The sequence below is a fragment of the Rattus rattus genome, chromosome 2, assembly GCF_011064425.1.
Source record: "Rattus rattus isolate New Zealand chromosome 2, Rrattus_CSIRO_v1, whole genome shotgun sequence".
NCBI classification, from domain to species: Eukaryota; Metazoa; Chordata; class Mammalia; order Rodentia; family Muridae; genus Rattus; species Rattus rattus.
Window position 1 is genome coordinate 120,803,786 of NC_046155.1, and position 26,617 is coordinate 120,830,402.

At 46.2% G+C, this 26,617-nt stretch overlaps 1 protein-coding gene across 1 annotated transcript in view; it reads right to left on the reverse strand.

Moving 5' to 3' along the window:
• Window positions 1–26,617, reverse strand: part of Fanci (FA complementation group I) — a 55,364-nt gene that overhangs the window by 1,102 nt on the left and 27,645 nt on the right. The window contains exons 15-37 of the mRNA XM_032893383.1: window positions 23,860–23,987; window positions 23,174–23,244; window positions 21,840–21,954; window positions 20,756–20,878; window positions 17,468–17,536; window positions 15,738–15,839; window positions 14,574–14,756; window positions 14,379–14,500; window positions 13,603–13,767; window positions 12,580–12,759; window positions 10,233–10,399; window positions 8,844–8,920; window positions 7,234–7,350; window positions 5,450–5,501; window positions 5,183–5,310; window positions 5,033–5,101; window positions 4,757–4,865; window positions 4,389–4,576; window positions 3,680–3,733; window positions 3,544–3,603; window positions 908–970; window positions 298–393; window positions 3–110 (exon numbers count right to left, since the gene is read on the reverse strand). Of these exons, the coding sequence (XP_032749274.1) occupies window positions 3–110; window positions 298–393; window positions 908–970; window positions 3,544–3,603; window positions 3,680–3,733; window positions 4,389–4,576; window positions 4,757–4,865; window positions 5,033–5,101; window positions 5,183–5,310; window positions 5,450–5,501; window positions 7,234–7,350; window positions 8,844–8,920; window positions 10,233–10,399; window positions 12,580–12,759; window positions 13,603–13,767; window positions 14,379–14,500; window positions 14,574–14,756; window positions 15,738–15,839; window positions 17,468–17,536; window positions 20,756–20,878; window positions 21,840–21,954; window positions 23,174–23,244; window positions 23,860–23,987 (2,546 nt within the window). The remainder of the gene's footprint in view (window positions 1–2; window positions 111–297; window positions 394–907; window positions 971–3,543; window positions 3,604–3,679; window positions 3,734–4,388; window positions 4,577–4,756; window positions 4,866–5,032; window positions 5,102–5,182; window positions 5,311–5,449; window positions 5,502–7,233; window positions 7,351–8,843; window positions 8,921–10,232; window positions 10,400–12,579; window positions 12,760–13,602; window positions 13,768–14,378; window positions 14,501–14,573; window positions 14,757–15,737; window positions 15,840–17,467; window positions 17,537–20,755; window positions 20,879–21,839; window positions 21,955–23,173; window positions 23,245–23,859; window positions 23,988–26,617) is intronic.

The following is a 26,617-nucleotide window of genomic DNA, read 5'->3' on the forward strand; positions in this document are numbered from 1 at the left end:
ACCTCTTCGTTTTCGTCTTCCCCCTCCTCTCGAAGAACCATGTCTAGGACATTGCCTTTGATCTTGAAGTCCCGAGACGTACTTAGCTTCATGTGCTGCATCAGGTTGACCTGGGGTAGACAGGCTTGTAAGCACAGGCACTCTCCTGGGGACAGCTTAAGGTACTGTGTACCTGGAAGACCTTTGGTTCTATCAGATCAGTTCACCCTTGACCTTCTCTAGCTGTGCTGCCTGCCACACAGCTGGCTAGATTCCTTCCAACAGTAGATGGGAGTGGTAATAAAGAATATTTTTTACCTTAGACTTTTTAGACAGCTGGATAAGAAATTTTTCATACTGTTCAATGGCAAAGACAAGGTTAGGGATTGGCTTGGTTTCACGAAGAACTTTAGCCTACGAGGAAAAGGTAAGACATTTCAGGTTCAATGGCTTTAAGATTTTTTCTGTAGCATCTCTCACACTTACATTATTAGAAGAAACCCACTTTGGCACATGCTGTATTTCATTTTTCGGATAGTCAAATGAATTTAAGATTAGCCCCTAAAATGCGGATACTGTGTATTGTTTCCCCAAGTCACTTAGACTAGCTCTTCATTCCTTGGCTTCAGATAAGTGCCACCACCCCACTTCTAATTGAGACCATCTGCCTGGTGTTTTCCTGTATGATACATACATACACACACACGGCTGATCTTTTGGACATTAGCTTTATTTCTTTTAAGAAACATCTTGTGCCTAGGCCTTTCTGCATCCTAAAAGGAATTGTTTAGGCCATATTCCCTAATACAGTAACTTTCCCCCCACCTGCACTCGCAATTCTTAGATCCTTTATGGAACACTTTGTACACTCTTGCTTTTTAATGTCCAACAAGATGGATGGATCTGAATGGCCAGGTAGGAAGCTTACCATGGATTTGCTAACCGCAGCCTTCTCCTTTTCTGGGCACTTTGGGTTGTTACCGCTCTTATTCTAAAGAAACAGAAACATTATCTCATTCTTCAAGACTCATTCCTCTAGTCCTCAAGCTATACCTGGGAGGCACAAAAGTTGTGATACATTATATAGCCCTTGGATGTCTGCTTCCTTGGGTGTGTATGTCTTGGAAGTACCGTATCACTATAACCATTACTGTATTGAGCTACTATACAGATAGTTAAAATGGACACTGTCAAGATGGTAGCGTGAACAGGCATTTTCCTACTGGGCAGCTGACCAAGGCCATGCAGAGGTCTACAGCCAGTATTAGAGGTAATCCTATGCACAGTATAGTCACTACACTTGAAGTGTAAAGGGTCACCAGGACACTTCCTGGAGTCGTAACTAGTGTGGAGCTCCTGGACAGAAAGGAAGAACTGGTATTGGGCACCTTTAATCCCAGCACAGAAGAGGCAGAGGCAGCTGGGTCTCCTTGGGTTCTAGGCAGTCCACACGGCAGGGCTGTGGCCCAGGACAGGCAGAGACCGCTACATGGTAAAACCCTGTCTAAAACAATAGCAACCAAATAATAACGGGGCAAGAGAAAGCCAAGCCCTAAGTGAGGAGAGATGGGGAAAAGAAACTATCTCAAAAGAGAGGCCTCCTTTTTAGCTTTCCAGCAAAGGAGCAGGGGCAAGAAAACAGTTCTTAAGTCAGAGAGACTGTATGGTGAGGCTATACAGCAGACAGGCAGGCAGATCCTATGTTACATTCTAAAAGATTCTGGAGGTGCCGGTATGAAGAAGTAAAACCTAGGAAAATTGGGGTAGAGGTTAAGACCCTGTATGAGGAAGGAAGGGACTTCACCTGACCATGTGGGATGTGACCTATCTTCTCAGGTTTGTAGCCAAGGTGCCACCCTGTTGAAACTCCACAAGTAAACCTGTGTACTGCCAGTAACTGCTGACTAAAACAGGACCAAGACTCGGCTGTCCTGGGTCTCTACAGGATGCTTTATGAAGTCAGTGTGGATATATAAACATACAAAAGGGAGAGGCTGAGCATGGTGACGCACACCCTTTGTACAGAGAGCCTCAAGTGCATAGTGAGTTCTAGGCTAACCAGAGCAACAAAGCGAGCCCCTGTCTTAAAGGGTGTGAAAGTGTGTGTGTGTGTGTGTGTGTGCGTTGGGTATGACAGTATGCTTATAATTGCAGAATTTGACTTGAGGCAGGTGGATCTCAAATTCAAAACTGGCCTGCAGCACACAGAAGAATGCTCAAATCAAAAATGAAAAGGTGCAAGGAATCCAGACCTCAGGAGCGGAGGGATATATCCTACAGAAACAGCAGACTGAAAGGAGGGGTCCACGGGGAATGTACAAAATGTCTGCAAGCACTTCAGAGAGAAGGGCCAGGGGTAAATGAGCTTGCCCTGCATATCAGGCTGGGTGTGACAGTGCACTCCTATAGCCCTTAGGCAGATAGAAGCAGTGTTAGCCTGGGCCACACCACACATGCAGGCAAACACTACACAAAGACTTGTATCAATTCTAACAAGCCCCTGCCCTCCACCCTTTGAAGTGCTGCTCACTCACAGCTCCCGCACCTGCCCCCTCTACCCCCACCCCCCACGTATTGGATGCTGTTACACTAAAGAAGCCCTGCATGGACTTGCAGGCACCCAGAAATGAGCCAAGGCTGCCTTGTTCCTGCTGTACTCCAGATACAAGTATACTAAATGCCTCCTAGCTCTAGAAGTGGTTTCACTGTTGTGCTGGCTAGTCTTAGTCAACTTGACAAACTAGAGTTATCTGAAAGGACGAACCTCATTGAGAAATGTTTCCATGAGACACAGCTGTAGGGCATTTTCTTAAGTTATTGATGGAGGGTCCAGCCTATTGGTGGTGCTACGCCTGTGCTGGTAGTTCTGGGTTCTATAAGAAAGTAGGCCTGAGTAAGCCATGGGAAGCGAGCTAGTGAGCACAGTCCAGGGCCTCTGCATCAGCTCCTGCCTCCAGGTTCCTGCCCTGTTTGAGTTCTTGTCCCAACTTCCTCCAATAAAGGATTATGATCTGGAAGTGTAAGGCAAATAAACCCTTTCCCAATTTGCTTTTTGGTCGTGGTGTTTTGTGGTAGCCATAGAAATCCTAAGACACTTGGTATATCTGTAAAGCTCTCGTCTTGGTTTGTTCAGATGGGCACCTCTGGCTTATGTAGACTTTATACACATCAGGTGCCCAAGCAGCTCCTGGGACATGCCCCTTTCTTCTTACTGGTTTTGTGCATTCTTTGTGTAGCCCCGGCTGTCCTGGAACTCACCTCTGTAGGTCAGGCTAGCCTTAAACTTACAGATTCGCCTCTGCCTTTGCCTCTTAAGTGTTGAGATTAAAGGCCTATGCCACCACCTCCCAGTCTTTTTTAGATTAGTTTTTATTATTTTAAATATTCTCATATTCTTTCTCCCAAAGAAGTCAGAATCAGAAGTGTGAGATCTCACAGAGCTGGAGTTACAGGCAGTGTAAGCCACCTGATGTGGGCGCTGGAAACCTAATTCAGATCCCACTAACTCAGTCCTCCATTAATCCCTTTCTTCAAGATTACTGGTACTGTCTCCAAATCACTTACTTGTACATAAGAAATGAAAGAGTAACACACAGGGGTCAGATGAGAGCCTGACAGCTTCACCTGGAGTGAAAAAGAAAGAAATGAGTGTAACTGTAGCAAACACTCCCCCTCCTCAGGGAAGCCGATCTCAACTCACCAGCTTCTCCACGGTGTTTGGAATTCTTCTGGAGCTCTGACATACCTGGAGATACTAACAGAAAATTCCTAGATTTACCCATCAGCCACGGAGTAGGCCTCAGTGCTCTTGCTACAGAGGAAAAGGTGCATTCACAGCAAAGCCAAGAACAAAGCCTCCCCTTCCCTCTTCTCTGAGCACATCAGCTTCCCAGACAAGAGGCAGCAACAGGCTTGCGGCTGACTTGACCAGATCACTGCCTAAGGCTCCTTCAGACAGGTCCTTGTATCTAGGAGATAAGTCTATTCTCAAGTGCCATTTATCTTTTTAAGATGCCAGTAAAGAGGACAGGCTCCCGGTATCTCCACCACAGTAGCTCAGCAGCCACAGCAGGCAACGCGAGATGCACGGTCCAGAGGTGACCACGCACTGCCCGTGCTGGCTAAGTGATTGCAGCTTTATGTGCACACATTACCCAGTTCCTGAATTCACTGAGCTCCTGAAATGCGTATGTGCAACAAGAGTCTTTTGTTCTCCGTCAGAGCCGAGCAGAGCTCACTTAGACAGTACTAACAAGTATTTCCCCCGGCCTGTGGAGACCATCACTAGGTACCATCAAATGAAAACGACCCTGATGACGACGAGCCGAGAGCTGCGTTCAGAGGCACTTCGTACCTGGCTGTGGTTACAGAAGGTGGGGCGGGACCTGATCATCTCCCAAGAAACTCACGTATTTGACGAATGCTGTCAGGGTGCTGTATATTTTGGACAGGTCCTTTAATAAAGTGTCTACACAGCTGCCCGATGGCAAGGCTGTCTGCACTAGCTCATGGAAGAATGTAACCAGTGTTCCCAGTTGCATGGTGATGGCTTTCTCAATGTGGACAGTAGGTGGAACTGCTTGAGAAGAGGCATCTTCTGAAAAGAAATGAAATTGATGCTCTTCAGTCTAGTTCTGTAGTTAGCAGTAAGAGAATGAAAGCAAACCACCCAGGAAAACTGCTCAGGGCTCTGCCTTTACGCAACAGATTGCACTGAGATGTGTGTGTGCAGGGGCTGGGGGTGGAGGTGGGGCTTTGCTGGCCTTACAATCCCTACCTGGACTCATTTCGTCTGACAGAGTCTCTTGGTTCACTGAGCCCTTGATCTTGGTGATTAACCAATCCACTTCTTCTAGGACTTTCTCAGCCTGACTCAGAACAAGTAACTGTAAAAAGAGAAGAATGTGTGGGATGGCCCACATTGCTGGAGCAGGAACAAGCATCGCTTCCACAGGGGCCTTACAGGCCTGAGGACGGAAGCCACCCTAACGGGCTTCGGCATGAAGGAAGGGCAAAGCAAAGGCTATTTCCCATGGACTACATGGGAACTTACACAGACAGTGGGGGCAGCCGTTCTCAAATTCACTATAGCAAAGTGGTCCGTCTTCTCGATCTCTACATCCTGGGAAGAAAAGAGAGGTCAGACCTAAGATTGGTAAGCCATTCCCTTAACCCACTCCTCACATGGGATGCCACACTATACTTCATCTATGTCTCCCAGCTGTCCATGGATATCCTGGGACAAGTCACGAAGCAGGGTGACAGGACTCTTATATAAGACATGCAGGCTGAAGAACAGGCTCATCAAACTCTTGCAAAATGAGGCGTCCTCTAGGAGTGTGAAGGAAAGTTTGATACACTTAATGTTGGTGGGTTTTGCAGACTGGCCACACTAGTGACAGCGTAAAGGGATCCCCACTAACAGATTCTGGTGATGGCGATTCTTCAGGGGGAGAGGCAAGAAACTCACCCTGGCTGTGTTCCTTGCAAATCTTAGATGTCCAGGATAACATCTGCACAAACTAAACAAAAGATTATCAGTCATTAAAGAAAAAGGTGCTGGGCATAGAGGCACTTGGGAGGCAGAAATAGGCAGAGCTCCGTGAGTAGGAGGCTGCCCTGATCTACATAGTGGGTTCTAAGCCAGCCAGGGCCACAGAGTCAGACTCTACTTAAAAAAAAAAAGAAAAGAAAAATGTTTTGTCAGAACAGAAGATTCTTAGACCTTTCTAGGCCTAAGCAAATCACCTGCCAAAATCTGGGCCTAGACTTAACTGGTTCTATAAGAATAGCATAAAAATGAGCCCAAACGGTGAGAAGTATTGGTACTTCTCATAGCACATGGCTGAACGCCCAATGTTTGTGTCATTAAGGACTACACGTTAAGGACCACTACTCAGGGCTGGATCTGAGTTCTCCTCTCTGAGCTTCCGCTGCCGCCATGGTGGTCTACATATCCTACGTCCTGATACTTCAGATATTTTAAAGGCCATTGGCTAACAGAGAGAAGTGGAGAAAGATCCTGGCCATAAGGACATAGCAAACCCATCTATTCTTTTCCCTCAAACTCTCCAGCCATATAATCCTGTTTCCCAGTTCTCTGTCTGTGTCTGTCTGTCTTTCTCTCTGTCTTCCCCCCTCCCCCCCCGCCCTCCCAGCAAAAGTATCCGTGTGAATGAATAGAGCTGCTTCAGTATGGGCGAACCTTAGCGGGGATGGGATGTGGAATGGAAGCACAGCCTCTCCCAGGCTAACCTGGGTTCAGGACATTAGGATCTGTCCTCCAATGCTCCAACACCCTACCACCACTGGTGACGTCTCTCAGGTAGTAGTAATTCCTGGAGGCCACATGAGGAGCCTTGCCTCCCCAGGGCTACAACAGAATATGGGTAGCTACAGAAGGATTGCTAGCTCCTAGGTATCCTTTACTGTCCTATGGAGACACTACTGTTGAGCAGACCACCAGAATGGCCCTTCCCTGGTTCTTTTTCTGTGTGAATGCTCATACAGTAATCTAAGAATATGCACACTGCACACGTGCCCACACATCCCTGAGCACATCTCTGCGGGTATCTCTACTTCAGGGTCATGCTCACATTCGCTGACTTATCATGTGTTAAATTCTCTTCAAACTTCATTTTTCCCTATGACATCCAATTAGTGAACTTCAGCTACCTTCACAATTAAAGCTGTCGTTTCAGAAAGGGCAAAAACATTAAGAAGCATAAGGAGTGGAAGACCACCATGCTGAGGAGGCCGAGAGCACCAAAGCAAGACGTGTCTGATAGAAACAGCGTTTATAGTTGATCTAATGAGCAAGACCAGTAAGCTCTTGACCTTACGGGGCTGCATATGCTCTGACAGAAACGCTTATGTAGGCCAGGCAGTAGTGGTGCCCGCCTCTAATCCCAGCACTAAGGAAGCAGAAGCAGTGAGATCTCTGTGAGTTCGAGGCCAGCATGGTCTATATAGGAAAATGGATAGGTTATTTAGACCCTTTTGCTTGAATTTTTGAAAATGCTGGCCTCAAACTTGTTATATAGCTGACCACAACTCCGAGCTTCAGACCCTCCTTTGGACTAGAGGCAGCAATCATACAGATTCGTGTGGTGCTGGGATCACACACAGGCCTGGTACATGGTAAGCAAGGGTCCTACCAACTAGCTACACCCCCAGCCCGGATGTATGCTTTTATGATGAAACAATTCTTGTCTCTGAGGCACATGGATGGGACTGAACAGGTTCTGTTGTTACCTGAGGTGAGGTGGGCTCCAGCAGCTTGGACAAGGTGGAGAGAACTGTGATGAGCAGGAGGGCCTCTTTACTGTTAAAATCTTCCTCTTGGCTGCTAAGCAAATTCAACAAGGACCTCTGAGGAAGGAATGGATGTATAGATGGGTAGACCTGTTTGTATCAGGAATGCAGAAGGAATGATATACAGATGGGTAGACATGTTTGTATCAGGTCTGCAGAAGGAATGATGTACAGAAGGGTAGACATGTTTGTATCAGGTCTGTGGAAAGAATGATGTACAGACGGGTAGACATGTTTGTATCAGGTCTGTGGAAGGAATGATGAACAGACGGGTAGACATGTTTGTATCAGGTCTGCAGAAGGAATGGATGTACAGATGGGTAGACATGTTTGTATCAGGTCTGTGGAAGGAATGGATGTTCAGACAGGTAGACATGTTTGTCTCAGGGAAGAGACATCTAGCCAGAAAGCCTCATGGCTAGGACAGAACAAATTTAGAGCTCTGTTATTTCAGGAGGATAAAATCTGAGGAAAAGAAAGCTTACATTGAACAGCAGTTTTCTCTTTCAACAATAAGCTGGAGAATTCTCTTAAAATCTAGGGTGGCTTCTCCTCTTATTCCCTGCAATACACACGAGGAGCAAACTGCAGTTTCTGGTGGGTCTCATCTTGGAGCTGGAGCTTAGCCAGTGATCTGAGGGTTAACCAGTGATCTGAGGGTTAGTGCCAGTGATCTGAGGGTTAGCCAGTGATCTGAGGGTTAGCCAGTGATCTGAGGGTAGCCAGTTATCTTAGGGTTAGGGTTAGCCAGTGATCTGAGGGTTAGCCAGTGATCTGAGGGTTAGCCAGTGATCTGAGGGTTAGCCAGTGATCTGAGGGTTAGCCAGTGATCTGAGGGTTAGCCAGTGATCTGAGGGTTAGCCAGTTATCTTAGGGTTAGCCAGTGATCTGAGGGTTAGCCAGTGATCTGAGGGTTAGTGCCAGTGATCTGAGGGTTAGTGCCAGTGATCTGAGAGTTAGCACCAGTGATCTGAGAGTTAGCACCAGTGATCTGAGGGTTAACCAGTTATCTCAGGGTTAGCCATGACCCAAACTCAGCTCCCCTGACACCTGTGCCCTGACGAGGGACCCAATCTTGAATTGAGTGTCCATCTGGCAATCTTCCTGACTACAATGGAGCTCCCTACAGGAATGTTTTGCCTTTCTGTTCCTGCTATATGTGCTCCAGCAACAATTCCTGGTACGTTAGGAATGTTAACCATTATATGTTAAAGAAACCTTATAAATGGAACACACCGATACTCTGACAATTACTGGTGAGAAACTTAACGGAATCACTTTTCCAGCCCCTGTATTAAACAAGGCCAAATTATACATAATTATACCATATTTACCAAATTACACCAAAGCCAGAAGTGCCTTCGGGAGAGCTGGCTTCCTCTTTATGTCACCTTGAACAATGAGTGATCCTTGTGGGCCACAAGTTCTGCCTGCTGGATCTTCACTAGGCTCTTTCCAAACACACCACCTTTCACTTCCTGTCTGACTCCTCTCTGTGTTCTCCAAGGATCCAAAAGCGTCTAACATAGCTGCCTCCCAAGGCCTCTCACCTGAAACTGCCGGATCTGGAAAGAGGCCCTCTGAGTGACGGTGACACCTGCTTCTTCTTCTTCTGTGCTCATGACATCTGGAAACGGAAGCAATCCTGTCATCTTTCAAACCAACTTGGTTTTTGTTGTTGTTCTGTTTTCTTTGAGACAAGGTCAAACCCAACTTAGCCTGGAAATTCCTGTGTGTGTAGTCCTGAACCTGCAACTCTCCTGTCTCAGCTTCCTGGATGCTGGGATAACAGGCCTATAACATGATGTCCAGCACTTCCCCCACCACACACGCGTGTACACACACACACACACACACACACACACACACACACACACACACACGCACGCACGCACGCACACACACACATTGGTACTAGGGACTGAACCTAGGTCCTTATGCGTGCTTAAGCAAGCACTACCACCAAGCTGGAGTCTCAGCCCTCTTGTTACTTAAACATTTTTTCTTTATTTTTATGTGTATGGGTCTTTAGCCTGCTTGCATGTCTCTGCCCACATAATCGTAGAGGTTGCCATGTCGGATCCCCTTGGAACTGGAATTGCAAATGGCTGTGAGCTGCCATGTGTGTGCTGGGAATCAAACCCAGGTCCTCTGGAAGAGCAGCCAGTGCTCTTAATGCTGAGCCACCTCTCAGCCCCGGGCATTTTGCTTTGAATTAAAAACTCATTGTCTTGGTAGGCTCTCACTTTGTAGCCTGTACCACTGTAGAAACTGCTATGAAGACCAGTTTGGCCTCAAGTTCATGGCGCTCTTCCACCCTTCCCCCGTGAACGCCAGGTTTCTGTGCATGTACCAATCCCAACCAATACTTAAAATTATATCATCTTGAGACAAGGTCTCACCGTGTGCCAAGTCTGGTCTCGAACTTATAATCCTGACTCAGTTTCCCAAGTTTGGGATTACAGGTCTGAGGCACCATGTCTGGGGACAGCTAAAATTTTAGAAAGCCTCCCCAAAAAATGGTCTGAGGGCTGACTTAAATGTGTTTCTAAATCACACTTTCTTTTTTTGAGGGGTTAGCAGAGGTTGAGAGAGTCTCCTTGTTCTGTAGCCCTGGCTGTCCCAGAACTCACTATGTAGACCAGGCTGGCCTCAAACTCACAGAGATCTGCCTGACTGTCTCCCCAGTGCTGGGATGAAGGTGTGCGTCAGTCACTATGTCTGGCTTTAGGTATCAGGTTCTTACTGCTGTACCCCTCTTCCAGTCAACATAAATGCAATGCAGTAAGCGCCAATCCGGAACCCCCCAGATGTCACGCCTCAGCTGCGTGAGGGGCTCCTCTCAGGTGTCCTCTGCTAGGTGGACAAAGAGATTCAAGGGGTCTGGGGACAGGGAAGCCCAGAGCAAAGCGAGTCGTTTATGACACTGTAATGCCTACCCAGAGCCTGGAGAAACTGCTGGACCTTTGGCTGATAGAACTGCAGCACGGCGCTGAACGTCTTCTGCAAAGCCTCCAAGCACAGCAGCGAGATGCTCTTCCCCTTCTCTTTCTTTGCCGATTCCTCCACAGAGGTAGGAATTGACGTGTATCTCCAAAACAAGACCCTGCAGTGTGGGAAAGTTGTTTGGTCATCCTCGAGAGTCAACAATGCCTGGTCTCCTATCTGCTCCCACAAACACGTGCTTTATAAGGGTACCCCACTGCTTTAACATAACGGGGTCTCATTAGGCCGGCCTCTTTAAAGCTTTCTTCCCTTTTAAGTTTTATGTGAATGAACGCCTTGCTAGCTTGCATGTCTGTAGACCATGTGTGCAGCGCCTGCAGAGGAAGGTGTCAGATCCCCGTGACTCAGTTACAGTCAGTGTGGAGCCACGGTGTGGGTGCTGGGCAGAGAAACGGGTGGTCTGGAAGAGCTGCCTTAACCTCAGAGCCATCACCAACCCCAGCCAGGCTTGTCTTAGGTTTGCTGTGTGGCTGAGAAGAAGTTTGAACCTCTGACCCCTCCAGTGCTGGGCTTACAGGCTTGTGCCAACACGCCTGGCTTGATGTGCTGCTGGAGATTAAACCCAGGGCCTCCTGCTGCTCTGTAAGCTTTCTTAACTGGCTACGTCCTCAGCCCTACTCCGTTTCTATAGCTAAGTAGTATTCAATCTACTGTAGGGACATAATAGTCTGTTCATCCCCCTTTTCTTTAAACAACACCACCAGCTATGCAAAGTGTGCACAGGGAGTATATACTAGTGTACTAGTTGAATGCCAAGAAGGGCAGAAAGGGCACTGTGCCCCCCAAAACTGGAGTCAACAGGCAGCTGGGAACCACACCCCAGTCCCGTGCAGAAGCAGCCAGTGTTCATGACAGCTGCCACCTTCCCTGTCCATCTTTTTACTTCCCTTCTCCCCCTCATGCATTTACTGTTCTTTACACGTGTGTGTGCAGGCCAGGAGGAGTCAGATCCCCTGGAACTGCAGATGGCTGTGAGCCACTGTGCGGATGGGCATAACTGAAATTCAGTCCTCTGCAAGAGCAGCACGCCAGCTTTCTCTCCAGCCCATTCTTTTCTTTTTTTGAGCAATGACCTCACACAATAGTTCAGGCTGTACTGAAATCCACTATACAGCCCCGTTGGCCTCGGATTCTTGGCAATCATATTACTGCCTTCATTCTGTGTGTGTGTGTATGCACACACATGACTTGAGTGCTGATATCAGAAGTCACACAAGGACTTTGGTTTCAAGGATCAAACTCAGGTCATCGGGTTTGGTGACTTTACGCACTGTGCCACCTTGCCAGCACCTACAGTTTTTAATTGTATAAATTAATGGTTATTATTGTTGTTGAAGGGCCTCCAGCCAGCCGGAGCACGACAAACACGGCTCTGGCAGGCCCTGTCCTCCCCCAGTCCCTCTGCCTTGCTAAAATCCGTTAGATTACATCTCTAAACCTCGTCACCAAGGTCTGCTCCCTTATTTGGCTGCTTCCTCCTCCTGAGGCTGACTGCCAAGGCCCAGATCCAGGTATTAAAAGTCCAGCAATCAAAAGCCTCCCATGGCTCACCCAATTAACATGTCCATCAAAACCTCACCCTAACATGGGTTTCCCCCTTTACATATATAAATTGTCATTTTCTTATGGGCCACCTCTCTATCCAGAGGCAGTCCTTTGTCCCTGGGGACAAATTCCTTTCCTCCTCCTCCTCCTCCTCCCTCGTCCCCTCCCCCCTTCTTCCTCATCCTCTATTTCCTTTGTCTTTGTCTCTCATTCTCTGTCCTTTGAGGCAGAGACAGATCCTCCTCAGAAATTGTGTCACACAATAGCAGTGTTCAGTTCCTAACTCTTGAGCCGTCCTCCAGCTCTCGTGGTATACTCTGTTCAAAATACTATGTGCACACAAAAAGAATATACTTGGAAGCCGGTGCTGAGTGGTCAACAGACGTCCACTCGGTCAAGATGGATGATAACGCTGATCATGTCTTTCCCTCCCTAGGCCCTAAGCCTATTATATTTATTTACTTTTAAGTATTTTTAATCTGTTGTCAGGTGTGTGTACATTTAGGCTCATCATGCTTACTTTACGCACAATTCAATCACTAGGTAATAATATCCTCTTCCTTCCCGAACACAGGAAGATTTTATATGGGACAAAGAATCCTCACAGAACAAACAAGAAGACTCACTATGGGAAACTACACTTCACTCCCAATACAAGCAATGGTCCTGTCCCGAGCTTCTCAGAGAACTCACAACACACCAGCCGGCAAACCGTTGGAGGGTGAGACGGCTTACCGAGTTATGTCACAGAGGTGCTGAAAGATCCTGTCTGGGTTCTGGCCGTCAGGACCACTTACGCGCCCTGTTCGTGTTAGCTGCTGTACCTTCTGCAGAGCGACGTTCACTGCGTAGTGCATAAACTCGCTGCTGGACCGCAGGACAGACAGACTCTCTTCATGACTCTGGATGCTGTCTCTAGAGAGAGTAAAGGAAGGAAGGAGCTGAGCCTGGTGGTGTAGTCTGTAACCCAGCGCCTGAGGTTGAAACAGAAGGATTACAAGTTCAAGGGCTGACTGGGCAACTAGACACGATCCTGTCCACAGAAAAAGGGCTGAGGATCCAGCTGAATGGCGAGTGCCTGCCTAACGTCCTCAGGCTGTGTTCATACAAGGAGGATGATCAAGCCTACTGCTGCTCGGTCTGGAGTCAGGCTTTCTAGAGACTTCAGAACAGCAGCACTCAGCAAACTCTGCATGGATGACTCTCTAGACAGCACAGCCTGAGTCACTGCCAGGGCTGCTCTGCCTCACTCTAGCATGGTCTTGGTCTTTTAGAGTGCTGATTGTCCCTTTGTTCAGTTTTCTCCTTTCTTCCCCTTTGTGCCTTTGTATACGAACTACTTAAGATTTTATTATAACACCACTAAATCCATCCTTCTTGGTCATTACTCCTTGGCTTTTCATTTGCTTTAATAATTCTGAGGTCCAGTCAGATGTGGTGGCATACACCATTAATCCCAGCACTTGGGAGGCAGAGGCAGGTGAATTTCTGAGTTTGAGGCCAGCCTGGTCTACAAAGTGAGTTCTAGGATAGCCAGGTCTACCCAGAGAAATCCTGTCTTGAAGAACAACAACAATTTTGAGGGACACCCTCCCTCTGTAGAATGCCCACCTTGGGTTACACAACTTTGATGTTTAGGAAATTAAAAACTAACTTATTTCCTATTGTATGCAAGAACTGTGGATGTGAACTGGGCGACACAGAAGACGGGGTGTACGCTCTCCTTACTGAAGCAGGCTCACACAAGCAGGCTCTTACCTGAAGAGAGCAGTGAGGAGATCAGACACAAACTTCATGGACAGAAGACTATCGCTGGCCTTACTGGCCATCTTGGCTTTGCCTTTACCAGCTTTTTCACTGAGGATGTCAGAGAACTTCTTGTAACACATGAAGAGGCTCAGGATCTCCTCAGACTTACTCTTGCTGAGTAACAGGAAGACAGACCAGAGACAAGTATCAGTGGCAGGCGCTTTGGTTTCAGACAGTAAGGAGGCTACAATGTATCTTTAGATAGACACAGCACTGAGGCAATGGACCCTCATCAGCATGGTACTCCCAAGCCACAGCAATCTCTGACAGCCTTTTCTTCTTTCCCCTTATTCCAGTCAAAGACCATGAAAGCCTTGTACTACCACTAAAGAAATGTTTGCAGGGACAAAAGGTGACAGAAAGTCAGCAGTACGTGAACCCAGGATCTTTGAACTGTGGATAAATGAAAGCTTGCAAGGACACAAAATTCATGGGCCTGGAGGAAAGTATATAGTTTGGATTTATTAAAATATACCATTAACTGGGCATGGTAGCACATGCCTTCAATCCCAGCACTTGGGAGGCAGAGGCGGCCAGATCTCTGTGAGTATGAAGCCAGCCTGGTCTACATGAAAGTTCTAGGCCATTGTGGGATATGCAGTGAGACCCTGTCTAAAAAAGCCAAAAGAAAGAGAAAAAGACATATATGATTGTCATCTTTGGTCCTCTTGTGTCTAACGTAATGCTAGAACAAAGACTGCTAGAAGGGCCACAGTAATCCTTACCTGAAATTACTTATGGAGAAATTATATTCCATTAGAACCTCACACACTCCCATTACAAGAGTCGCACAGATGTTATTCTTGATGCCGACATTAGTGTTCTGAGAGAAATCCGCTGATTTATCCTAAAAGACAGATACAAATCACCATGGTATCAAAGCCTCCATCGGTCCGTACGTCTGAGGACTTAGCAATTACCAGCTCAAAGTCTTCTAGCTCACTCTTGATCATTCTGACAGTAATGGACTCCAACATGTCATCCAGCTCATGGTACAACTCCTCCTCCTCCTCCTCCTCCTCCCCTTCATCTCCTTGTTGCAGGGGGACTACTCTGCTCTTATACCAGGCCAAGCAATGCTGAATGCAAGACAGCAGATGACCCTGTAGAAGGAAACAAACCATGGCAGCCTGCGAAGCTGTTGTGAAGCTCACGCTGTTTGCTGGGCCACACAGCAGGTCCATCTGAATTAACAAAGCTGGAGAGGCGTGAGTGAACTGAGAGGCGTTTCTTGCACCCTTCCGCCTTCCGAGCACTGAGCGCTGGTCCAATAAGGAGTTCACACTTCAGAAATGAAACTCCATGCATGCCTTCCTGGTGTGAGCCCCGATACGAAGTTAAACGGCCTCCAGTTCCCAAGCCCTGAAAGCTGTTCTGAAGACAGGGGTTTATGCTGAGGGAGCTTTTGGGACACCAACACAGCACCTTAGGAGGCTGCTTGGAACATCTTGTGGCACTGAAGCTATGCTAACGAAGACTCGGCTCTCCCCGTTCCCCGACCTGTGTTCTAAGTCATTTTTTGCCATCCCTTCCCACCTTTCTGAAGCTAGGGTCATCCCAGAGAGCACAGAATAACTCAAGTGAAGCCATGCTCTCCCTACAGACTAGGGAAGCAGATCTGCTCACTCCCCATGCATATCTACTCCCAACGGTGTATAACCAAGGGTCTGTAAGTGACAGAGAGGACGCTCTTAGGAAGAGGTCCTTGTCAGGATTAGTTGAAGTCCTACTTGACCAAGAGATCCAAAGTAGGGGCTGGAGAGATGGGTCAGCAGTGGCACTTGTTGCTCCTAGAGGATCTGGGTTCCAGTTTCAGTAACCATGCTGCGGTTCACAACTCCAGTTTCAAGGAATCTAATGCCTCTGGGCACCAGGCACATCTATAGCACACGTACATCCTTGCAGGCAAAGACTCATACACACAAGTACAATAAATCAATCTTATGATAGGTCACAAATAACTGACACGGAAAAGTAAAAACTCCTGGAAAGAACTGGAGAAACTTCAGGGAGAATGGGACCAGCTGTAGATCAACCTTACCACTGACAAGGGGACAGTGGCTGCAGGGGCCGACGAGTCTTACCAGCGGCTCTTGGAGAAAGGTCTGACTTCCTTGGGTCAGAACGCAAGCTCCCAGTTTCAGAGGAGGGAGCAGATCAGGCTCTGGCTCATAGAACTGTTTCAACTGTGTACAGACAGAAAAGGCACGACTCGTGAATACTCGCGGTTTTAACTGTTGAAGCTGACGGCACCTTAGCCTTCCTAAGGCACCTTTCCCAACTGCCTGAAGATGACCTAACACATCTTATCGTCTGGCCTGCCTGCATGCACTCACGGCACTGTCAGGGTAACGTTCTTACTTTACTTTTGCTCCATTCACATCAGTCCCTCGCCTGCAAAGGTGGTTAGCATTCTCAGGGAAGTCCGATGAGGGATATAGGCTGCAGGATGCATTGGACTCAGTGGGTTACAACTCGAAAAGAGGAGAAGACAAGAAAGTGGGCGGGGAACGGGTTGGGGGTGCTGGGGGACCTGGGTGATCAAGATATTATATACACATATAAAGCCATTAACAAATAAAAGATTTTAAAGAGTCTAGACTTCTGAGTCTGACTGCCTGATGAGTCTAAAACTTACTACCATTTACTTCTGATTTTGATAGTTCTCCAAACCTTGGGCCCTCACTTGAAAAACGAGTCTACTGGTAAACTTAAAGCTGTATGAGGATTAACTATCAGAACACACCGAAGGAACTTCAGGCATGACTTGGCACACAACAGAGCTTGAAAGATGCTGGCCGTCATTTACCTCTGTTCTCTTCACCTCTGGGTCAGGAGAATTGGGAAAGTACTGTCCTAAGCCTTCAAACACGGCTTGTAATTCTTAAGTGTGAAGATGCTTGAAAGATATAATTTAGCTATTGGGGTACAAAATTTAGAGGATCATACCAAGACCCAGTGAATTTCCCAATAATTTCCACATATCTAAGACCTTGATTTCAAACGGATTTTTTTTTCCAGAATCACCAGGAAGCAATGGAGGATGAGGCTGCATCAGTTCACATCCATTTGCAGGAAAATGATGGACTGGGGGCCTATTCTCCCAGTGGAGAATAAACATTATATAGCTGGTTAAAAAAGATTCTGATAACACTTGATAAATATTTATGTGTATCTTATGTCTCTATCTGAATTCATCCCATCTTGATGGCCCTTTGAAGTATTTCATTAATTTAAAACATTTTTTGAGTTGGGTTTGGTGGCACATACCTTTAACCCCTGCACTTTGGAGACAGAGACTCAAGGATGTCTCTAAGTTCAAGGCCAGCCTGGTCTACATACTGAGTCCCAGGATACTCAGGGATATATAGAGATCCTACCCCAAAAGAACCAAACAAACAAAATTTTTTCTTTGAAACTCTAGCCTCAAGTGGTGGTGTGTACTTGAAACCCTGACACTTTGGAGGCTGAGTTAAAATCAGAAATTCAAGACAGCTTCTACTATAAAAAAATGCATTTGAGGGGTTGGGGATTTAGCTCAGTGGTAGAGCGCTGGCCTTGGAAGCGCAAGGCCCTGGGTTCGGTCCCCAGCTCCGAAAAAAAAAAAAAAAATACATGAAATAAAACTGAAATGGTTCCAGAGTGTCCTTCTGACTTAAGGAGCAGACTGAGAACTCAAGGAAGAGTTAGAGGACAGCAGTATGGCAGCTGGGAAGGGACAATTCACACAAAACAACCCAAAGGCACGACAGCCCCACAGCATCTCAATACCTCATCTGATTTCCCTACGTGACCCACAAAACATGTATCTTACCTGCGAGAAGAGAGTCTGCATGATTGAACTAGCCAGCTGCGAGTTCCGTCGAAGGACATCGTAGAAGCCCTAGGAGCAACACGGAGACAAGCTCGTTCTTTCTTACCCAGTCTCAGTTCCTATTAAATTTCTTGGGGTGCGGGGTGTGGGTGTGGGAATGAAGGCTGGAGGCTGTGCCATGTATGTGGAGGCCATAGGAGGCACTGAATTCCCAGGAGCTGTTAGAAGTCACGTGAAGCAGGGCTGGGAGCCTCAGGTCCTCTGGAGGAGCCAAGAGCTCTTTCATTGCTGAGCCGACTCGCCAGCCCCTTAGATTTTCTTCCCACAGACATTACAAACAGCATTCTGAGTTTCCGCTAGAGCTGCGCTGCGTCTGCAGATTTGAGACTTAAATACCACCAAAACTGAGCAATCTGCAAGCATGTCATATCTTTTATTTATTCTCTCATGATATTTGGAGGTTTAAGTGTTTCCTTTCAATCTGCTTTAACTACTTTATTTCAATTTCTGGCTATTCAGCGCTAGGATGTGTAATTATAATAAACCTTCACACTGTTGATCTTTTTTCTTCCTAACACTTCGAATAGATTAATACTATGCACATCGATGCAGCTTTAGTTCCCCCTCTTAAATCCCTGTGCCTTTAATTCTTTTTCCTGATCTATTGTCGGGGACAGCATCTCAACTACGAGGATGAAGGAAACACAGAGAACACCTTCGCTCCTCATCACAAGAGAGAGCACTCCTTCTGTGGCTATCTTCAGCTTCCTAAATGCCTTTCCTAAGTTCCTTCCTGACTAGTTTGCTGAGAGTCTCTAAAGGACTTTAGCATAAAGGAATGTTGAACGAGGATATGTCTGCATGTGCGTGTGTGCATCTGTGCCAAGGCCTGTGTCGCCCAGGCTACCTTGGATTTTTTTATGACCTGTCTACCTGGGTCTCCCCAGTGCTGGGGTTATAGATGTGGTTGTTACTCCTACCTCCCTCCATTAACAGCTCCGTGGTTATTAGCACTTACTACTCTCACAGAGGACCTAAGTTCCATTCCCAGTACCAACAGGAGGTTCACGACTGCCTGTAACTCCACCTCCAAGGGGATCCAACACCTTTGGCTTTCAGAGGCACTCCTCTCACATACACAAACCAACAGACAGACAGACACACACACACAGACAGACATATACAAACACATACACAATTAAAAATAAATTTTAAAACTTTAGGGTTAGAGAAGTGGCTCACTGGGACAGAAGATCTTGGCTTCATCTGATATTTAAGAGTGAGATTACAACTAATATCAAGAGTAACAGACGCGATGAGGGAGAGACAGACAGACAGACAGAGATAGTCAGTGTTTGCAAACACATGGCAAGAATATCAATTGCTACACAATGTATCCAAAATATTTCATCTGGCTTCAAAAATCATGCTGCCAGAGAAAATTTAGTGAAATGAAAAAACGATTACAACATAAAGTTAGATGATAAACCTATATAAATTTTAGATAGATTTGTATATATGAACAGTAGAATCAGCAATACCACAAAACGAATTTGTGTGTGTGTGTGTGCGCGCGCGCGTGCGTGTGTGTACAAATGTAAGCCAAAAGTCAGTAATGGGTGCCCTCCTTGATCGCTCTCTACCATAGTAGTGTTTGAGACAGAATGCTCAGGGCTCCTGGACTGGCTAGCCAGTCCCAGAGTCCTATTTTCACTTTGGATTTTCACTTCCTGGCAACCAGCATTTCCCTCTCTCAGTCACCTTCCTAAGTTAAGGCAATGTTTTAAAAAAGAATTTATTTATTTTATGTATGTGAGTACAATGTAGCTCTTCAGACACACCAGAAGAGGGCATCGGATCCCATTACAGATGGTTGTGAACCACCATGTGATTGCTAGAAATTGAACTCAGGACCTCTGGAAGAGCAGTCAGTGCTCTTAACCCCTGAGCCATCTCTCCAGCCCCAACTTAAAGCAATTTTAACAAACCTGAAAATTCCAGCATCTACCAACTTCTATTGCTCACGAAACATTGTTCTAGGATGTCAAATGAGCTTCAGGGGTGGCAGGGGTCCCCTGTAGCCCTCCAGCTTGAGGTAGAGACAAGCACATAAGGATCTAAGCATCAGTTGCACTGAGCTTGAGGCCAGCTTGGGCTACAGGTTGTTCTTATTGGGGGAGAGAAAAAGGAAAAAGCAAAAGCCTGCCTCTGAAAGAACTTTGACCTATCCTCCCTGCTGAGAGGACCAGATGCTCTCCACTCCTTCCAGGAAATATCTACCCTGAAACAGGCATCCTGAATACCTCGCATTCTGGAAATAGCAGTGTTTGTCCTCAACCACTGGGTACTGTGTGTACTGGCCGAGCTATGCATCTGTTTTCTGCTGTTTGCTAACTATTCTGTCATTACGTGACTGAATCTAACAGAGCCTAAAATACAAATACAAAAGAAGGAAGGAGGGAGAGAGGGAGGGAGATTTAAGGAAGGCAACTCTCACATGTCTGACAGATACTGGATAAGACCATTGTGAAGGGGAAGGCTGAGCCCTGAATTGTCTCCGTGCTATCTATACTCAAGTATCTTAAACATTTTTTTTCTTTTCGAGGCAGCTCTGGCAGGACCCACAGACCGGCCTGCCTCAGTGTGGTGGTTTGAAGGAGAATGACCCCCTCGGGCTCATGTTTGAGTAATGTGGTCCCCGTTGGCAGAACTGAAGGTAGGGATGGGAATGTGCGTCTAGAGGTGGGCTTTAAGGATTCAATGGCCTCCCACCGCTCTCACAGTACTCTGTCTGCTGCTTACACCTCGTGATCTGAGGGTCAGCTGCTGCTGTTCCCCTAGAGCTGTAAGCCCCAAGAAAACACTTCTTCCCGGAAGCTGCCTCAGTGGCGGTGTTGGCATACAACAGAAAAGGAGCTAAGATACTCTGCCTCACCAGTACTGGGACTGAAGCCATGTCCACCCTGCCACTCTTGGGAGTTTTAATGCTAGTTCAGGTACACAAAGAATTGAAATGGGACAATAAAGTAAGGGTACATGGAGTGTGAGAGACAGAACTCACAAAAGACAAGTTTGGAGTTAAACTCAGACTGGTAAGTTAGCAATATATCTAAATACTAAAAATTAAAAAAAAAAACGGTTACGGTATAGCAACCATTTACAACTTCACAACTTAACTTCTGGATTCGCTGTTACTACCCACTGACTAGCTGCAGAAGAACACATCTACTGTCCTAAGGAGGGTTACTCTCTGGAAGGCCGACCGTTCCTTGCCCTCGCCTTACTTACCTCATAAAGCAAGAGCCGGACGTCGGCCTGCTGCCCCAAGCATCTTTTCAAGCTGTCCATGATCTCGAGGCAAAAGGTCTCATTGGCGACGGCGCTGTATCGGCTGTGAACGTCCACGTGCACCTGAAAGGGAGGTGGCAGCTTGTGTCCAGCCTTCTCAGGCAGTGTCTGTTAAGGAGGTTGTGCTCTTCATGGGGAAGCAGACTAGGCCTGGCTTTCCCTGAGCTAAAAGCAGGGGTAGATGCCGATGCGACCACAATCACCATGCATTCCCTGTCACTCGATCTGGTAAAACAGACTAGGATTAAACCGTTCCGACAAGACTGACTCTCTCCTGCTCCTTAAGGCTTACTTGAACAGTGCTAGCTCCTCAGGAAGGAAACTACCCCTTCCCAAGACAATCCTGTCGTTACGATCTTCATGATTTTATTAAAAAACCTAAGACTTCCATTAAAAAAAAAAAAAGCCGAGCTCTTTCTATCTAAAAACTCCAAAGAGCTCTAGAGGTGGGCAGTCTCGTTGAGTTGTGCACACACAAGCAGGCAAGAGAAACACATATAAATAAAACCTTGAAAAAGTAAATTTACGTAGCTATACATAATAGACAATATATATAGCTAATGTGTAATTATATGCATATAATGTATAATTTTGTAATATATAAATATAAATAGCTAAAAAGCACAATAAAGCAGGTAAGTTAATAATATCAACATGTATGTAATTCAATAAAAAATGAATGAAAATGTTTTTATCTCACTCTAAATCTTGAAAATAGACATGAATTTTATGTATGCAGCACAACTCAATTTGGACTAGTCACATGTCAGTCAAGTGTCTATCGTGAAAGCCACTGTCTACCACATTAGACAGCAGTCTAACACAGAGCAAACTCCTACTGTTAAGTCTGGGGTGAAGACAGCCCTCACACTTGCAGTTCCAGCTCTCAGGAGCCAGAGGCACGAGGACCAACCAGTGCAAGCTCCAGGGCAGCCCGAGCTACGGGAGGAGGAATGAAAAAGGTGACTTCTGTGTTTGGACTGGTCATGAATGTTCAGTGACAGTCACTGTGAGGCTCCCTTACCTGTGTGACACCAATAGACTGCGTGCACTGTGAGGACGGCAGGCTGCCTAGGACTTTAAAGTTCTTTAAGAGCAGCAAAAACCCAGCAACAGCAGATTTCCGGGCATCCAGCTGACTAGCTCGGGGGAATACACAGAGAAGTTAGCACCAGAGGAATATGCAATTCAGAACAAAACAGTACTAAGCTATCTAAGCTCACACTAGGACTATGTAGACGGTAAACCGGCAAGCAAGTGCTAGCCAAGCCTAACTGAATTTACAAGCGCAAAGTGAGGCACCAGGCGTTCAGAGCAATGAGCGGCATGGGGAAGCAGCTGACCGGTTTGCCTTATCTTCCTAACCTCAGGACTAGCTGCACTTCTCTCTGCTTGCAAGACTCCATGGCAATCAGAAGATCCTGAGATACGAAGTGAGCTGGAACTGGAATCTGCATTCTGAGCAGCAGAGTAAACTGCTGAGTTTTGCTGTATCTGAATGCGTGTACTGCTCCACACGAATCCTTTGCTTACACAGGATCACAGTATTCGATATCATATAAACCCACCATCCCAAAACTAACAGCTGCTGCCCGCATCTCAGTGACCAGCGCGTGTTACAGATGTTATAGAATCCTGTGTAGCAGGCATGCTTTGGGTGAGGAGTATAAAGAACTGTCAGTTCTAGTACAGAGACTACGGCTACTTGCTTGCCATTCCTCTAGACGTGTTGGTGTGCGTTACGACACGGCTAGCTGGGTATCTGAGTACCCTATCCTCTAAGTATCAAAGGCCTTCTACACGACACGGTACTACATTCTTAGGAGGCAGTAGCAATAATCTCCAGCTTAAATGAAATACTAAACAATAAAGAGGGACCAGGAGGCCCCGGATTAGCTCTAAGTTAATACTCTGGTCCATGAGTGACTGAGCCACGATTCTGCTGCCTACTAAAGTGAGATCCTTGAGCGTATTCTTTCCTCCTTTCCCCTTGGCATGGTGGTCAGCTCATGTCTGCAAGCCTTTCCATGAAGGTTACTCTAGCGGAGGAACAGCAGGGTACTGAAGGTTACCAACATGGTTGGTAGACTATTCCCACTGCCACATGCCACACGCACATGCTGTCTGACCTTTAGTTACTTATCAGTCTAAGCCTAGCTGTCCTTATACACATGCGACCTGTACTGTTTTGCACCTCCTGAGGTTGCCTGACGACCTTCAGCAGAATGCCTCCTCACCTGCTGAGAGGGCTATGTTGAATTAGGGATCCCGTGTGAGGGGAGGGGCACCGCAAGAAGCAGCAGAGACAACTTACTTGGAAGGCTTAGCTCCCTGCCGTCTCAGGGATCTACAACATACCTGGCAAACAAAGCTTTCCTCAAGACAAGGATCAAGGAGTCTCTCATCGACATGCTGATCTTGAGAAGTGGCTGGGAATGGAGAAGGTCACCTCTCGTTAGCAAAGCCCCTTGCCGTGAATGCCATTAGGACTCTGTGCGTCTGTCTTTCGGGTCTGTCTTACATGTGCGGCCAAGGCTGACTATTCCTGACCACAGAGACAACCGTACTCTTTGACACAGTTGAAAGTTGTTACTGTCAGGCATGGTGAGGCAGGCCTGTGATCCCAGCTGCTCGAAAGACTAGGGCAGGAGAACTGGACCAATTTGAGGCCAGCTTTGACTACATAATGGGTTGTTCCAGGCTAGCCTGGGCTATAGAGTGAGACCCTATTTCAAAAATCAATCAATCAATCAATCAATCAATCAAAGCACTTCCAGTGACTTCATGAACCCCCTGTGCGCACTAATCTCTGAGACTTTCAAGTACTCGACTAACCTGAAAGTGAGCGGAAGAAAAGCAGAGCTGTAAAGAAGGGGGACTTGGGACACATCTGTCTCTCTGCCTTCAGCCTTTCAATACCAAACTGTTACACTCAAGGAAAACAGGAGCTCTGACATCCATTTTTATAAAAGCTGTACCGGACTTTCCCGACTGGATAGTTAAAGCCCCGGCTTCAGGAGCTATCTGCGTGTCAGCTGACTTACCTGCACCGCCTTGAGCAGCCCTTGCACAGTCTGGAGGGGCAGAAAGGACAAATAGTCAAAAGTCTCTGTGACTTTGGAACAGCTCTGAAGAATTAAAGGTGCATACATGATGATATCTGAAAACAAGTCTGAAAACAGAATCTATAATTAGTTGCCTTATATAACTATAAAATAAAGATAAGGAAGTATCTAAAGTCTATATGAGGAAAGAAATGTCAAGGGTGGTTTTTATAGAAGATTTATTTGTTTATTATGTATACAGCATTCTGCCTGCACGTATGTCTACAGGCCAGAAGAGGGTACCAGATCTCATTATAGATGGTTGTGAGCCACCATGTAGTGGCTGGGAATTGAACTCAGGACCTCTGGAAGAGCAGCCAGTGCTCTTAATCACTGAGCCATTCCTCCAGCCCCATGGGTTTTTGTTCTTGTTTTTGTTTTTTAAATGTATCTTTCTACTGGCCATGCATACTTTTCCCCAATGTTACCAGGTATTTTATCATTTCTGTGATAATACAAAATAACAAAATTAAAATGTCTAAGAGGAAGAAAACAGCTCATTACACTGATTGCACAAGTGTGAAATATTTTGTAAAATATTTTGTACAAGCAAAAATATCTCAAAAGAGAAAAAATAACAGAGTATCAAGTCTCTGATAATTCCAAACATGTTTTATCTAACAAAGAGTAAAAACAGAATTTAAACAGGAAATGTACAACAAGGAAGGTCCTTGCAAGCATCTTAGAGGAGAAAGAGAAAGAAATCTTTGAGGCTCTGAGGGATTAGTACTAGTTAAGTGCACAGAAACTCAGGATGGCAGATTCTGTGCAAAAGTCTAAGATAGACCAGCACAGAGTCAGAGGGCCAGGGGAGTTAGTGATGGGGAAGGATCCAGAAGAGGAAAGGCAGTGGGAAAGGTGGGTTAGGACTAAGTGCCAGGCCTGAGATATATCTGAGGTCAGGCTGGCTTCAAGCTTGCGATCCTCCTGCATCCACGTCCAGACTGCAGTGGGTATCATTACCACATCTAGTGAGAGAAGATAATTTGGAGAAGGACATACTGATTCCAGAGGCGGAGTTACTGGTATTTTGAGAGCACTAATCTGGTTGCTGTGTTCAGGGCCAGAGACCACGGAGTGCTACAGGGAGAGGTACAACATCAATTCAGAAACCAACCAGACGTTGTGACTAAAGAACTTTATGAGAATTAACCTCATACAAAGTGTGTTCTCTGGTCACAAGTCAGAAACCCAGTAACAAGATGACACCTTAAAAAGATAAAGGGAATTAAAAGATGACCTTGAGCAAGGTAGCAGTGGTGCACTCCTTTAGTCCCGGTAACTGGGAGGCAGAGGCAGGCGGATCTCTTGAGTCTGAGGCCAGTCTGGTGTACAGAGTATTCCAGGACAGCCAGGCTTACACAGAGAAACACTGTCTTGAAAGGGGAAAAAGATGACCGAGACTGGGCTACAGAGATGGCTCTGCTGTTCTTCCAGGACTAGGGTTCGAATCCCAGCACCCATGTGGAGGCTCACAACCATCTATGACTCCAGTTCCAGGAGATCTGATGCCCTCCTCTGACCTTGGAGGGCACCAAGCATACAAGCAGACAAATCACTCACACATAAAATAAAACGAAAAAAAGAAAATGAACGCCCTCCTACTGGTCACTAATGACTCACTTGGCTGAGGCAGGAGGCTTACAGGTTTGAAGCCAGCCTGGTCTCAGATATTTCACGGGCCTGGTGCTTAGTCCTCAATTACCTTTCCCACAACTTTACTATTCTGGATTAAAGGACAAACCACAGGGAGATTTAAAGAGCTTTGGACTACAGGGAAACTTCAGAAATATAGGCAAGATGCCGGGACATTTAAAGGAAAACTTAGAGCTTAGTACTTTTCAACAGAGAGAAGAGAGACAGGTGTGAAATTAATCACCTGAGTTTCTAACCAAAGGAAGAAGAGTCTACTTGCAAGACAAGCTCAGGAAAGAAAACAAAATCAGAATCCTACAGTGAAGCAGTACACAATGGACGAAGCCTGGGGTGGGAACCCCAGTGTGGTCAGGAAGAAGAAGCTGTAAAATGATGACTGCCAGGAGCCAGGGGAGCCGCTGACAGATACTATGCGGAGCCAGGACCAGAACCCAGCCTTGGACTGACTTCAAGTTTTATAGTAATGTCACACAGAAAGGAAATTTTATAATTTGATGAAGTCTAATTTTTTTATATTTCCAATTTTACATTTTTTTTTTAAATATACCCTCTACCTTTCTCCAACAGTTTCTAGTTATTCAATACTGCCACTAACATTTGATGTAGGTTTTTTTGTTGTTGTTGTTTTTTTTTTGAAACAGGCTCGGTCTATGTAGCTTTGGTTAGCCTGTTACTTGAACTCACTGAGATGCTCCTGCCTCAGCCTCCTAGTGCTGGGGTGAAAGGCATGTGCCATTACTCCTGACCACGGTCATTCTTTTTAATCTCATGCATTCTAACGGGTACAGCGGTACCTAGTTACGCTGCTCAGCTCTGCTTCCCCCGTGCCTAAACTGACTATGCTAACAGCTTCACAGCACACACACGCACACACACTAAAGGTCATTAAGTTGTCATGCTTTAAATGTGGTGATTATACCAATTAGACACCATAAGGTTAAAAGGCATAATAAAATATTAATTATTGAACTTTACAGAACCCTAAAATTTAAGGGTTAAAGAAAAGTTGCCAATAAAAAAGGTGGAAAAATCTGGTCATGGA